General features: G+C 38.6%; 1 protein-coding gene across 3 annotated transcripts in view; it reads left to right on the top strand.

The window, feature by feature from the left end:
• kcnab1b (potassium voltage-gated channel subfamily A regulatory beta subunit 1b) overlaps nt 1–15,974 on the top strand; it is a 53,009-nt gene that overhangs the window by 22,413 nt on the left and 14,622 nt on the right. For 2 of the 3 annotated variants that reach the window (XM_047369374.1, XM_047369373.1), the window contains exons 4-9: nt 2,992–3,029; nt 3,693–3,772; nt 4,658–4,702; nt 8,318–8,362; nt 10,467–10,510; nt 14,251–14,337. In XM_047369374.1, the coding sequence (XP_047225330.1) occupies nt 2,992–3,029; nt 3,693–3,772; nt 4,658–4,702; nt 8,318–8,362; nt 10,467–10,510; nt 14,251–14,337 (339 nt within the window). The remainder of the gene's footprint in view (nt 1–2,991; nt 3,030–3,692; nt 3,773–4,657; nt 4,703–8,317; nt 8,363–10,466; nt 10,511–14,250; nt 14,338–15,974) is intronic. The other variant, XM_047369375.1, reaches the window with a different exon arrangement.

Raw genomic sequence — 15,974 nt, 5'->3', positions numbered from 1 at the left:
CTAAGCCTCCTGCAAGCCTTTTACTTTGCATGGTTTTCCACTGAACAGTCCGTCTCATGTAACTGTCCCAGGTAATTTAAAATGGATAGCACAATTTGTGTCAAGTGCAGATTTAACACCAAGTGCTTGAATTATTTGCTTATTAAAGGCATAATCCGTGACAAATAACAAGGTGATGTATTTTTAGTCTACAGTGTATAATAGTAATGTTTGTCTACATCACAGCAGAAATGTACAGTCAATAATAACATTTTACAGGATAAAATAAAATTTTAATTTTGTATCATATCTTGCATAGTAATATTATTGCATAATATTGCATTATATTGTCTCAAAACATTTTTTATTTCTGGACTTGCGTGGATGAACAATGTGATCAATAGCTGTGATGCAACAGACCTAGTTCAAGTCCAACACACTTTATGTATTTATTCATTCTTTCATATTTCTAATATTCCATTTATTTAGCAGTTGCTATTGATTACATAAGATGACTGCACATTAAACACATAGTTAAAGCTTGTATTTGCTATACATTAAAGATGACAGCAAGACAAATTCTAAAATATAACTTACCTAACTTACAACCACAGGGCAAAAAAATTGCACTAAGTGCACCACCTACACTTACAAAATATAAATACACTGCTTAAAAACAGTGTATAAATAACAAAAAATAACCCTTAACCCGATAAGTAATTGGACTTTCAAATTACAATTGATTCAACTTGTAATTTATTTGTGATTATCTTAATTGTTGACAATAATACTGACTAGCACAAAAGCAAACCTATGTTTTACTAAACAGAACCATACAGATCCCCACTCAGCTCCACTCCAACGGCTCTAAATAACACCCACACCCCGCGACCCCCTAACCCACATCCAAACACAACCTTGGTGGTGAAAGTAGAGTGCAGAATGTTGTATTCTTTCTAACTTCTTCACTGCAGAACAGTTGGTGATGTACCAAATATGACAGAATTAGCATTAGGTTTTAAAACTAATCCTATAGAGACTGTAATAATGTTTTAAAGACAGCAGACCAGAAATTAGTCAAAGACGGGAATGACTAGAGACCCCGTCTCCCTGCCTTATGTTCCAACTCTGATTCAGATTTTACTGAGGGGTACATACCTCAGGTTTGATATGTAGAGAAAAACTTTGGAAATGATGGCCTTTTGTGCAAAAGGTGTCTGGAGAATTTCATTTATAGCAGAAGGTGGCTGCAAGTTGGGAAATTTAGAGATATCTATAATGGTTCAAATTGGGGAGAATACTTTTATATGAGAGATGATTAAAAGTGGAAAGTACAGCACCGGTGTTAAGGTCCCAGCCTTTTCAATAAGGAAAAGGGATTATCAAATGTTTCAGTTTGGAAGAAATGGTTGTTAACAAGAGCCAAGCTAGAAAGGTTCTAGAAATCACAATGGCGTTGAATCTGTAACAAAGTTCATAAACTGTTTGTTACAACATGGTTAAAGAAGAATGAAGAACTAGATAAAGGTGGAAAGGAGGTAACCAGGGCTGATTGGAAAGTTGCTATATGTAAATACTAAAGTTGGTTAAGAACACTCTGAGGCTTCACGACATGCTTAAGCTGCAGCAATAGCATGAAAAGAGGTCCTCACATAAACCAAAGCTAGTTTTGACCTTCGACACTTGAGTGTTGATTGGTGCCCTTGATGCAACTACTGTTTATGACACTTCATCGAGACTAAGATGTTAAGACCTGGAAAAAGACCAGATTGGGGAAATAAGATAACATGTCCTAATGTCATATGTATGAAATGCAGCTTTTGAATGACACCCTGAAGTTGAGAATCAACTCAATTGTCTTTGACTACTAAGAAGATAGAAAGCAGTATTTAGCTTTAGCTTTGGAAATATCCCCTCTAGACCTAATCTCTATAGTAAGAAGAATGTGAAATTAAATTTCCACTATCAGCAGTTAAAAACGCTGTTTCAGTCAGTCAGTCAGTCTTGTAAATTAAGCAGATTGTGTTTTTGCCATTGCCAGCTGGGAAAACTCAGACTGCGCCTACACCAATCTGCTGCCTCATTGCTGCACAGTTGGTTAATGATTTAACACCAAAGTTTCCATTATTTCTTATTAGTGAGACATGGTAATGAGCTTTGTGTCACATGTTAATGCAGCATAACATTGAAAAGAGAAGATAAATTGACCAAAAGCTCTCATACCATTAAATTATTGTGCAAAGACCCTATAAGCAGTTTGTAATAAGGGTGATGTTGCTTTCCACCCAGGGAGCCCTTCTATAGGGGCGCAGCATGAGAAGTAAGAAACAAAAAGTCAGTTATACCTTGAAAAACGTGTTGCTCGCTTGCACTTTGAGCCAATAAGGAGTGGGCTCTCCCCCTACAGGGCAATGACAAGGTTAGACTGGCTTGGTCAACACTGAACAGAGATTTGTAAAAACACAATCTGAGATTCATAAAACCTTTATGAAAAATCCTTTATTCTATTTGTGAAAAGAAAGGAGCAACAAACTGCAATACATAGCACATAGACTATCAAACCTAGACTGAATTGCAATGCAACATAGTCACAGGCTCACTGAATATTTTCACACACATATATATCACTTAAGCAGACTTTTATTTCATATATTCAAGTTTCATTCTGCTCCGATAGGTGTTTGTGTCTGTTGGCAAATGATAATGATTTATCAACTCATTCTGCACATCATATAGCTGCAGTAGAATCTCTATATTTTGATGTGAGATGAAACAAATGAACAAACGTTCCTCTCAATGTTCCTGTGCAAAAAAACATGTTTCTCGTTGATGAACATTCAGCTGACATATGGCAGTGATGGCTTTAGGGCAGGAGGCATTTTGTCATCAGTCTGTGCCACAAATGTCAGAGTATTAATTAATGCATATTAAAAATGACTTATTTGAATACATAGTCGTGTATAATTATTTTTGTTTTGTCAGAGATTTGACTTTTGGCAATTCCTTCAACAGGAACATGGGTAACATTTGGAGGTCAGATCTCTGATGAGGTAAGGCTTTGCTTCACTTCCATTATTTAGCTGTTGCAGCTCAAGAGCAGATGCTTTCTTTCATTCTTTTAAATCCAGCTAGGTTATGTAAATAGTGTGCAGTTCACAACCTGTGGAAGCAATTTGTTGGGGCTGCATGTAAAATGGTGTGGATGTATGTGGACCACCCTTATCATTTTACAATATCACACTGTGGGGTTAGGTGTCCAACAAGGCCAAGTGGTCATGCTTCATTTTTCACTGTCATATTTTAATGGTCCGACCTGGCCTTGGAGGAAAGGGGATAAAAAGGGTACTGAATGGGGGACAGCTCATCAATGATGGATGGCAATTGGAAGAAAAATAACACACAAGGCATAATTACAAATAAGAAAATGAGGAAATTGATTAAAATCATTTGCCCTGTCTGATCCTGCTCTTTTTACTGGTTAAAGTGAAGGCACAAAAAATATGTCAGGAACATTTCAGGAAGCATCCTGTGTAGTAAACAACTTTAACCCACAAGTAGCCGGTGGTGGTTTTGAAGTGAACAGATTTGCACTTCCTCTGCTTGTTCTGGGAATTTCTTACCCTTTTTGAAGTGCAATTTGAGGCACTATTTGCTGGAGTTCAGATTACCAACATTAGCTTCATATACTGCAACTTCTCTCACCTGTCTCTCAGGTAGCAGAGCAGCTGATGACCATCGCCTATGAGAGCGGCGTCAACCTGTTCGATACGGCCGAGGTCTACTCTGGGGGAAAGTTAGTACTCTCTTCCATTTGTAATCATCCTGACACTTTTATGGTACTTCCTGTTGTTTTTCCAGACAAGGCATCAATTATTGGCAAGAGGTAATCCCCCACATATGGACAAGTAAATCTGACGAAATAAAAAAATTAAGTAAAGTAAGTAAAGTTGTTGATTTGTAAACAACTGCAACAAACAAATTAAAAAGAAACCTTTGAGACTATTTTGTGGTATTTAATATGGAATACAATAACATATGTATTTTTTTGAGTGCCATAGTGTATTAATGTATCATAATCCCATATTATTTAATTAATTATTCTATTTTTTTTATTTATTCAGTTCCTTATTATTTCTTTTTGTTTGATTTTCTTAAAAATAATTATAATTAATTGTGTTTCTGCTTATGTTTCTATAATTACTTTTCCCCTATAACAATTAGATAAAATATACGTTGTTCATACATTACTTTCCTTTCTATTAGTTCCCTTTGCATTTTCTCTCTCCCTTTTAGCCGCTATGTCCATTATTTCCACTAGTAATGCCTAAATTGGAAGCAGCTATAGCTTATTCATTCATGACGCCTCACTTTTATGCCCAAACCTCAATCTAACTTCCTGTCTGGACATCGCCTTGGTGAATAATGGGGGACAAGTTGCAGATAAAAACTAATTTCAAGTTTGCTGCTGGAATTCATGCATACAGTCCAACAGTCATTTATCTGGTCTCTTGTACTGCCCCTGGTTTCTAATCAGGCTGTAGATGTGCAGCTGATAACTTTCATGTTCATACTGGGGCAAAATGTGTAATCTAATCTGATCTCATCATTCCTTGGGTGTGTTTTTCTTGTTTTTTTGTTTTGCATCTAATCATGTTTTTAATTTAATCTTTTTCCACAGAGCAGAGATAATACTGGGAAACATCATCAAGAAGAAGTGCTGGAGGTAAGTGGTAACACCAGGCAGACAACATCAACAGATTAGATGTAAACTAACCAGATGTTAATGTCTAACTCTTTTATTTCTATTTGGATAATCCTCTTCAGAATCGAAGCACTTGGTTTTGTGAAATGTTGTGCAAAGCTGTTGAAACACTGAAATTTTAAAGCATGTCCACTTTGTGAGGATGATTACGTAGAAACATCAGTGTCTCGTTAAAATGCAAAATAGTAATAATCTAGATTCATTAAAGTGTTTCATACCAACCTCTTGATAACCATGCAGACAAAGCCCTCCACACTATTAAAACGGCACAGAAAGGCTCAAGAAGCACAGCAGTATGGCCTCTAAAATCCCCATGTCCCAGGTACATTTAACACTCCCAGGATGCGCCTGAACGAGCACAATACATCTGCAAACCCACACAACCCAAAGGATTTGCTGCTGACCTCTCTGAGTCACACAAGACAATCTCAGAGGCTTTATGACCAAAGATGAAGGGTTGAGTGTGGATCTCACAGCCAACACAGACAGCCATTTTTTAAGACACCGAAGCTATAGCCAGGGAGGCAATCGACACATTTTAGCATTGTTTTGCAACATGCAGGTTTAAGGCTATGAAGAGGCATAGTTTAAAACAAATTATGTTCTTTACCTGTACCTGACAAAGTAGTATAAACAGTGTATTGTTGCCTAAACTTAAACAGTCGGTGTGTGGGAGTAAACTGATGATAGTGGCTCTCAGATAATTTTCATGTGCTTACAGCAACACAGACACACACAACCATGCACACCTGAGGGCAATTTAGAGAGATTAATTAACTTGACAGTCGTGTTTTTGGACTGTGGGAGGAAGCCAGAGTACCTGGAGAGAACTCAAGCATGCATAGGGAGAACATGCAAACTTCATGCAGACCCCCGGCCGGGAGTCGAACCCAGGACCTTCTTGCTGCCATGCAACAGTGTCTGTATTTAGAAATGTTCTGTGTATTTCAACACAGTTTGGCCGCAATTTTGAATAGGATAGAAAACCAGCAGTTTTACAGGGGTTGGACAATGAAACTGAAACACCTGTCATTTTAGTGTGGGAGGTTTCATGGCTAAATTGGACCGGCCTGGTAGCCAGTCTTCATTGATTGCACATTGCACCAGTAAGAACAGAGTGTGAAGGTTCAATTAGCAGGGTAAGAGCACAGTTTTGCTCAAAATATTGAAATGTACACAACATTATGGGTGACATACCAGAGTTTAAAAGAGGACAAATTGTTGGTGCACGTCTTACTAGTGCATCTGTGACCAAGACAGCAAGTCTTTGTGATGTATCAAGAGCCACGGTATCCAGGGTAATGTCAGCATACCACCAAGAAGGACGAACCACATCCAACAGGATTAACTGTGGACGCAAGAGGAAGCTGTCTGAAAGGGATGTTCGGGTGCTAACCCGGATTGTATCCAAAAAACATAAAACCACGGCTGCCCAAATCACGGCAGAATTAAATGTGCACCTCAACTCTCCTGTTTCCACCAGAAATGTCCGTCGGGAGCTCCACAGGGTCAATACACAACGCCGGGATGCTATAGCCAAACCTTTGGTCACTCATGCCAATGCCAAATGCAGTTTCAATGATGCAAGGAGTGCAAATCTTGGGCTGTGGACAATGTAAAACATGTATTGTTCTCTGATGAGTCCACCTTTACTGTTTTCCCCACATCCAAGAGAGTTACGGTGTGGAGAAGCCCCAAAGAAGCGTAAAACCCAGACTGTTGCATATCCAGAGTGAAGCATGGGGGTGGATCAGTGATGGTTTGGGCTGCCATATCATGGCATTCCCTTGGCCCAATACTTGTGCTAGATGGGCGCGTCACTGCCAAGGACTACCGAACCATTTTTGAGGACCATGTGCATCCAATGGTTCAAACCTTATATCCTGAAGGCGGTGCCGTGTATCAGGATGACAATGCACCAATACACACAGCAAGACCGGTGAAAGATTGGTTTGATGAACATGAAAGTGAAGTTGAACATCTCCCGTGGCCTGCACAGTCACCAGATCTAAATATTATTGAGCCACTTTGGGGTGTTTTGGAGGAACGAGTCAGGAAACGTTTTTCTCCACCAGTATCACGTAGTGACCTGGTCACTATCCTGCAAGAAGAATGGCTTAAAATCCCTCTGACCACTGTGCAGAACTTGTATATGTCATTCCCAAGACGAATTGACGCTTTATTGGCTGCAAAAGGAGGCCCTACACTATACTAATAAATTATTGTGGTCTAAAACCAGGTGTTTCAGTTTCATTGTCCAACCCCTGTACATTTTGACATGAGGCATGGACCAAGCCATGTGCTCTCATAGTTGTTTTTATAACTGTAATTATGTTTGTTTATTGTTTAGCATTCAAAGGGATTTATGATACTGATGAGAAGATGATTAAATTAAACTTAATTATACTAAACTTGTGATCCAGTATAATTAAAACAGACAACATTCCCAAAAAGCAAATATGGCGAATTTTAGAAGTTACGGCAACAAAGACTGCGTTATAGCCAATAGCTTTCTTTAGTCGTAATAAACAACTAGAATTTAGAAATATAACTGATTCTAATTTGTCTTCTAATTAAATCAGCCTTTTTTTGTTTTGCAAGTATGAGTGAAATTATTACTCTAGTTACTCAAGTATTTTTTTTTTTTGAATAGATATGCAAAGTAAAACCTTTAATTAATTTGCATTGAATTAATATAGGTTAAAATAAACATGGTCATTAAAAGTAAGTAATGGTAAAACAAACATGCAACCAACAAGCATATATTTGCAAGTATTTTGGCAAAAACTAAAATACACCATTTTAAATTGATAATAGAGCAAAATACAGACAGCTACAGGAGACATTTCCTGCACACCTGCATCACCATCTACAATGAGATTGGATAATTGCAACATTTACTTTCCCTTTCAGCTCAAGTATTTCTCAATTAAACTAAATTTGAGAGAAACCTGGACACTGAAGCAATAACATATGCAACAAACAAAACCCCTCAATATATATATATATATATATATATATATATCATATCATCACAAAAAAGGCTAACAATTTTTAACAAATTTCTGTTTTTGCTTTCAAGCATCTATATGGTGTGCAATGGAAGGTACAAAGTTCAAGAGTACAGTATGTCACCTACTGTACTATATGTATAAAATAAGCACTAAATCAAGGAACCATTTTTCCACAACAATCTGCATGCTAAGTCAAACAGGTTCTTCATAACAATATGCTAACTAATCACTGAAGCATTATACATTCATCATTTTTTTAGCCTGCCTTTCACCCTGACTGAATGAATTTAAATTATTGATCAATTCAAGCATGGAAGATATGTGGGAGCTTGATTGTTAGGGACACCCCAATGCAACTTCTCAAACTTCATGAGAAACAGGAGCACAGTCTATCTGCCACTTCTCTCAGCAGGATGTAAGATCACTGAGCAACACTCCTGTCATTCACAAATTTGATTGCTTCACTTGCTTGGATATGCACACAGCAGCATAGTAGCAGATGCACTTTAATGCTAAAACACACATATATCTTTTTACCTTTTGATGTGTCTGTACTCCTTAGGAGATCCAGCCTTGTGATCACCACAAAGCTTTACTGGGGAGGAAAGTAAGTTTATTTGTGTGTGTGTGTGTGTGTGTGTGTGTGTGCGTGTGTGTGTGTGTGTGTGTGTGTGTGTGTGTGTGTGTGTGTGTGCGTGTGTGCGTGTGTGTGTGTGTGTGTGTGTGTGTGTGTGCGTGTGTGCGTGTGTGTGTGTGTGTGTGTGTGTGTGTGTGTGTGTGTGTGTGTGTGTGTGTGTGTGTGTGTGTGTGTGTGCAATTTGTTTTTACATATATGTGTATATACAGCGTGTCATTTTTTTAAAAATTCAGATGCTGAGAATATATGAATTATGACCGTCTAGACTTAAAACTTTTGCCTCCAGCTCTACGGAGCATGGCTTGAATCAGACATTCTGGGAAACCCACAGGGGCGCACACAGGGCATTACCCTGGAAAGAAATGACAGCAAGCTCCTGTCTTGCTTCTGTTTCCATGTTGTATTTAACATCTATATCCCTCAGGCCTAACATCATATTTGCTCCTGCTTTCACGCTGAAATATTGTGAGTTCAGTCCACATTAGTCACATTCTCCCTCCTTCCAAAAAGCCTTCAGGTTTTCACCGAGGGAAGTCGGGTATCCACCAGTGCATTCACATTCTTCTCTTCGTTTTCTTCAGATGTAATTTAAATCACTACAGAGGGTAAAAAGATGGATTGTGCAAATTTTATATAAAATCATTCACTCAGGCAACTGTCAATGTATTCGAAATCTCTTTCCATCCTAGATGTATTTAGAGGACACCTACTTATCTCACTTGAGGTTCTTGTCCAGCATCTCCGTTCCACAGTGTATTTGCATATTTGATGCATGCCTCCCACATGTTTGCACAAAAATAAGATTATACAAAAAAAGCATTTGCAAAGTTTGTACTATAAGCAACCCAGTGCAAAATAGGAGAGAGGGAGGCCAATGCAAGTATAAAATAATCCAATTTTTTTATTTACAGAGCACCAAATTACCACAAATGTAATCTTTAACAAGACGAACAAGTCCAATTTAATGCACTAATAGCTCCCTCATTTACTCCTTCCTGGGAAGAAACACAAACACCCTGAGCCTGAAGGTTCTCTCAGCAAGTAAAACAAAGAGAGTGCACATACTGTAGTTAATGGCAGCAATAGCTCCTTCAATGACGCTATCAGGGAATGAAATACAGAAGCACTGCAAACACGAGGCAGATATTAAGGTAAATGAGTAAACATAGGTTAAATGACTGACAACCTGCACAGTTGGCTCTTCCCTGAGAAACATAGTGTTTCATGTCAGATAACATTTAACAGCTGCACAGTCAGGTATCTCTCATGGGAGTGTGTGGGAAACAGCTGAGGGGAAAGTGGATATCAGACTTGTCACAAAGCCAGACACAAGAGGAAAGGTTAAACACAGTAACTTATTACTTCCTACCTTTACACAAGTAATACCCTTAACTTTTCTGTGTAAGACAAAATCTGCAAAGTTACAAGACAGAAAGTCCACATTAAAGAGAGCTATTCTGTCCTGAAGAAGACACTGGTCCTGGGCAACTTGAAAGACCTAGCTCCTATTCTAGATGTTTTGTTGTATCTATACCAACATAAGACATCTTGCTAAGACTTTGAACATACCGTATGTAGAGAAAAGAAGTATCCCCCCTGGCTCAGGCTCAAATATGCCCATAGAAGTTTTGGGAGGGCCTAGAAGAGACGTATGCAGGTAAATGTTTTGGCAGACAGAGGTAAAAATTTCTTCAACAGAAATAACGTTAAAGACAGATAGACATAGTGGAGGTAAAAGATATCTGTATATCTACACCGCTTGTAGCAGATTTTAAAAGTGACTGGTTTCTCTCAACAATGGCAGCTCCTCCAAATTGACCATGAGCCTCTTAGCTGTTTCTCTAATTAATACTCTCTTTGCCCTGCCTGTCAGTTTAGGTCGTTGGGCATGTCTTCTTAGGTTTGCGGTTGTGCCATAATCTTTCCCATTTTTGGTGAAGGGTTGTGCTTACACATGTTCAACGTTTTAGTGAATAGCATGTGACCTGTTGTGCAGAATCTTCTCTGACATGTTAAACAGTCTGCTTAGACTTTTAGAGCTGTGTTCTCATCTTGTTAATTTTTCCTGTTTCAGAGCTGAGACAGAGAGAGGCCTCAACCGAAAACACATCATTGAAGGTAATCAGTATATATCCTCCCCTCTGTTTTATCCTTTACATTGCACCATCCCTCTCAGCCCTGTTCCACTCTTGCAGAACCCCCTTCTTTTACCTCTTTTTCTCCTTCCTCCTTGTTCTTGTCTGTGTCTCTTTTCATGACTTTGGTGTCGACGCAGCAGAATTTTAAAGAAGTGGCCAACAGTGCATCAGACTTTAGCAGATATTTTGTCTTGTATTACTTTAACAGGTTTTTGTCTCATTTATTCACAGGTTTTATAGTACTGGAGTCAATTGCAATATCTGCTCTTCTTTTCTCCTCTGCCAGGCTGTTTATGTTAAATTGTCACTTGCTTGAGTTTATGGCCCAAAACATTCTCACCCCCCCACTTCTGAAACAACTCGCCACTCCAAAGCGCAATGCACCTCTTGCAGTGACTCAGCTCTCTCCCACATTATTAGCATTCACTGCAGCCTCTGCAAAACGAGGCAAAACGAGAGGGGACAGGGATACTGAAGAAGGTTGCAGAGAGCAGAGATTCAGGGGAGGCTAAGGAAATTATCATCATCAATTAGTTATACCCAGTTTTACTGTACATGATAGAGTTGTGGGCGAACCTGGTGTGACACATGTCATCACAGACTAATGTGCTGGCTGTGTGAGGTATCTGTTAATACTCTCTTCTGCACTAAAGGCCTTCAATGTGACTTTTTCAGGTGTTATAACTCACTGACCCATAAGGCAGGTCTTCCTGGTTTGACCTTGAGTTGAACAAGCCTCTAACCACCTGGAAATGTGTCGAACATTTTTATAAATTCCCTGACAACTTGAGCATTGATTGAACAACTCTTATAGAGCTCGGGTTTTGAATTCATCATTCGCTGCAGATGCCGGCAGAGTTGCTTTGTCGTTCGGCGTGTTTCCTCGCTTCTAAAAATAGACTCCCTTCATGGCCCTTTAAACTCCAGCTAATCTAGCTGACAGCAACACGTGATGACGGTGCAAACTTAGATTAGAATCCATGTAAAAAGTGGTTGGGAGATTGTGTGGGAGCAGATGACAGGAGTAGGTATAAGGAGTTCTATCATCGCTAGGAAGTGGTGTATCTCTCAACTGGGATTAGTGGGTGATGAAGCCTCTGGCACTAATCTGCCTCACACACACACAAACGCACAAAAACACATACATTTCCATGTTTCTATTACTCTGCCATCCTCCCTTGTTGCTTGAGCAGACGCTGAGAGTGACCTTTTCTTATGTATGCATGTGTTGTCATCTATAAATATTTGGTTCAGAACCCAACTAACAACATTATTTATTTATCAGAGATAGATGATTTTAGCGGTTCAAGTTTTTTTTTCCAACTTCATACAGTTCTTGTCAGAATATGAGCTCAGTTTCAGAGAGGCTATCTTTAAGGCTTGTAGTATGATAAATCATTACTTTCAATCAAATCTGGAGATTGCTATTAAATGTTACAATGGGAATATTTTACTTTCATTTTGGTCCACCAGCCTGTTTTGGGTCTTTTACTGCTTGTTGAGCACAATTGACCAGCAGCAAACCCAATATGTCCCTTTCTTATTTGAATGTCATGTTTTCAATCACATATTTAAACAAATTTTGCAGTATGCTTAGGGTCATTGTCCATTTGAAAGACCCATTTTGGGATTACTTCCTGGCTGATACCTTGACATTTTTCTTCAATATTTTCACAGAATGTTATTTCCTGTGGATGCCGTCTATTTTGTAAAGTTTCTCAGTCTTTCCTGCAGCAAAACATCCACACAATATGTTGCTGCCAGTCTTCCATGCTTCTGCCATTTTTCTTCCAACTGTAATGATGGTCAGTATGGCCAAAAACCTCATTTTTCGTTTTGCTATACCACAGCATATGTTTCCAAAAATAAAGTATTTCTCTCTCTGTGTGCCTTTGCAAACTGGAATCTGGATTTTTTTTTTTGTATTGCTTTTGGAGTAATGGCTTATTCCTCTCCGAGTAATGTTTTCGTTCATGTCAGCATGGGACTAATTTCACTGTGGAAGAATTTATTTTAATGCCTTCAGGCGCCATCTTTCTTAAGTCTTTTGATTTTGTTGAAATGCAAATTTTGCACCAAAACATTTTCTCTGGGAGAACTGAATGGTATTTATATAACATTTTAAAATGTTTTAACCGATGAGCATGGCCCCTTCAGGCATCCTACTATTGTAAGCAAGGATGAACTAGACTTGTGGATGTCCACAATTCTCTTCCTGATATCTTGCCTTTATTTAGATTTTTCCATGATGTCATCCAAGGACCCAGTGTGTTTAAAGTGTGGTTTAAACATCCACGTGTACCCTCTATGAACTCAAGCATGAATAAAATCACAGAGTCAGAATTCAGTGGGCATTTTTGTTGCATTTCTGACTGGGAACTTAAAAGATCTGACTTCCAAGTACAAATAAGATCCATCATTATTTCCTCCTGTCTATGCTTTGCTCTCAGGCACATTGATGGTATCATAAATAAAACTGCTGTTAGCTACAGAGCTTTGGCTACAACTACAAGTGAAAGATTTTACTTGATCACACATTTATTCTCAAAATCTGATTGTAATAAATTTGTGTATAAAGCTGACTGTTAAATATAAAAAAACTCAGAGCATAGCTGACTTAGAGTTTAAAAACAGATTTCATAATAATTACATTAAACATTGAGTCATTCCTTCAAGGAGGAACATTTTGTAAATTGTAAATGGAAATTAACCACTTAAATTTTAACAGTGCTGAAACTAACACAAAGTAGAACTGTTTTGTACAATAAATACATTGGTTTTTACACATGGCACCTCCTATTTGCATATTTGAGAAGTTTATTTAAGAAATATTCAGTACTCTGTTAAAGTTGAGCATCATCTGTGATTTCTTTATATTTTGCTTCCATGAAACCACACTTTCTTGCATTATAATAAAGTTGTCTTGACTGGTATTTGTTAAAACTTTCTTACAATTTGTCAGTCTTTGAGTTTAGGTCCTGGTCATTTTCAAAAGAATGTTTTTTTTTTATTAACTTGGTCACAATAATCTCACCTCTGAATTATTCAGGCCTACACTTAACCTAACTCAATGTCGTGTCTATGCACAGCAGACCACTTGGCAATGGAACAATTTTAACCTGGAAATATTCTTTAATTTGTAATTAGCAGCCTATCTCAGAGAAATAAAATTTAAAACATTGTTTTGGTATAATTCTGTAGATGAACCAAATTAACTTATTTCTAATTTTTCAATTTCAGAAAATATGCCAGCTACTGTACTGTATGACGTTTTTTGCCGTGTAAATAAAGGATCGTCTTTTTTGCTCTGTTTGGTTCTATCATCAACAATCCTAGCACCATGAAATGTTTTAAGAAATTAGCAGACACAGTCTGATATCAAGTCCCCAGGATCGTGAAGGCTCTATGTAATTTTATTTGACTTAGCCACTGCTTTTTAACATGTCTCTTTGTTGTTGTTACTGTAATGAGGACATTATCATGGCTTGAGCTACAATGACGTTTGGTACAATTATACAAAAAAGGCTGGGAAAATAGGAGCAAGTCATATATGCATAATGTAGACTATCTTAATTTAGGATATAAAAAACTAGATATTTCTGCTTCAATTACTGAACATGAATATGCAAAAGCGAAGTCCTGCTCAATGCTTTCTACTTTACTTTATCCTTTTCCACCCACAATCCTTCCTAACATATTTAATCACTTTTTTCACTTCAGGTTTAAGAGGTTCCCTCCAGAGGATGCAACTCGAATATGTGGATGTGGTCTTTGCTAACCGGACAGACAGCAATACTCCTATGGAGGGTAAGTGGTTTTTGATCAGACCTTGGGAGACTGCTGGAGGCCCGGGGCACAGTACGAGGCATTCTACAAGATGAGAAGGTTGATAAAATACCATTGAGACTGCTGCTTTTGCTGGAGTGATGGCTTAGGTCTGTTTAGTAGACGTGAATTCCTCTGACCCACACATACACAAGTTAATATGACAATCTTGCCTCATTTCTTATCCTTTTGTCCTCTATTTTAGTCTCTTAGTCTCCCTCTATTTCTCTTCTGTCTCTGGTGGAATTGACATCTTCCATAGGGTCTCTTTGCTGCGCCCGCTCCCAGCCCTCCCTGTTCGTCAGAAGCAGGATTATCTGCCTCCTTCGGGAGCAGCTGGTATATTTTTGGGTTGGTCTCTCTTGCTACAAGCCCCGCTGTGCACTTGTACTTGATTTCTACTTTTCAAAGCTTTAGAGATGCCTTCCCCTAACATCCGCCGTATGTTACCATTCATTTCTTATAGAGGTTTCCAGTGTTTTCCTCAATTACTTCTCTCCTAATGTGGCAAGATACTTGCCACTTATTTTTGGCTCTTCGCACAAAACCTTCTTCAGAGGTGGTATCTGCCTGAAGGCATGGAGACTTATTGATCTCCTAAAAATATTTTCTATGCACTCCTCTTTCCTTCCCCTTTCTTGCCTCCCTTGACAACAAGCTGAATGTGGGAGTCCAGTCTGTCATACTCATTGTTCCAGAGGCCCGGCTGTCATTATTAGCTGTGACAACTGGCAGCTAAACCCCACAGTCTTCCTCATCAAATCAAATCAGGTTTTGTCCTTCAGAGTTTCACTTCTTGGTTTACAATAGATGTCACAAAATCTCATTGACAAGCCTGACTGATTCAGAGTCAGTCACTAAGTCCGGAAAGTTGTTAGATGGGTGATGTCTAATAATTATAGATATGGTGATACCATAAAGTTAAGCAGCCTGTGTCAGAATAGGGTAAGGGTGTGGAAGAATCAATATGAAGGAAACAAAGATTTTAAAGGTTTGTAATTTTATTTTACGCAGTTCAAGATTTAAGCAAAAGGAGCAACTCTGTCATATTGTTTAAATCCCCGACCCACATGCAGAAATGTTCTCAGACAACCAGAGGAAAAGTTAAACAGTATGTTGCGAAACAATAATATTAAATGTGTAGGAGATCTCGGCCCAGGAAGTTCCTGGAAAGAACAGGTCAGCAGAGTCACTAGGGGAGAGAGGTAAAGGTGAGCAGGGTAAATAATGCAGGGAAGATTGTTAAGGGAAATGGAAGATGAGTGGAAGATGAATGATAATGTAGCCTTGATAATAATGAGGTTAAGTTTGGTAAAATGACCAAAACAAAACAGAGAAAAAAAAGGTCGAGAAAACTGAACACAGCAGCAGAGCCTAAAGAGAGGATTTGTGGTCCTGGGATCACGATTGGAACAAACAGGCATTCCCAAGCAGATCAATGCACCATTGCCTCTGCTTTCAGCACCAGCCTGGAAGGTGAGCAGCTCTGGTACCTGCTGCAATCAGAAGCTAGAGAGGAGATAGCAGAACACCAGAGAATTTCTCCACAGATGGGGAGCTTATAGATGATCATTTAGGCTATGGCTGCTGACATGATCATGTACAATAAATACTTCTTC

The sequence above is a fragment of the Girardinichthys multiradiatus genome, chromosome 6, assembly GCF_021462225.1.
Source record: "Girardinichthys multiradiatus isolate DD_20200921_A chromosome 6, DD_fGirMul_XY1, whole genome shotgun sequence".
Lineage (NCBI taxonomy): Eukaryota > Metazoa > Chordata > Actinopteri > Cyprinodontiformes > Goodeidae > Girardinichthys > Girardinichthys multiradiatus.
Note: the sequence above shows the minus strand (reverse complement) of the source record. Positions and strands in the feature narration are given on the sequence as shown.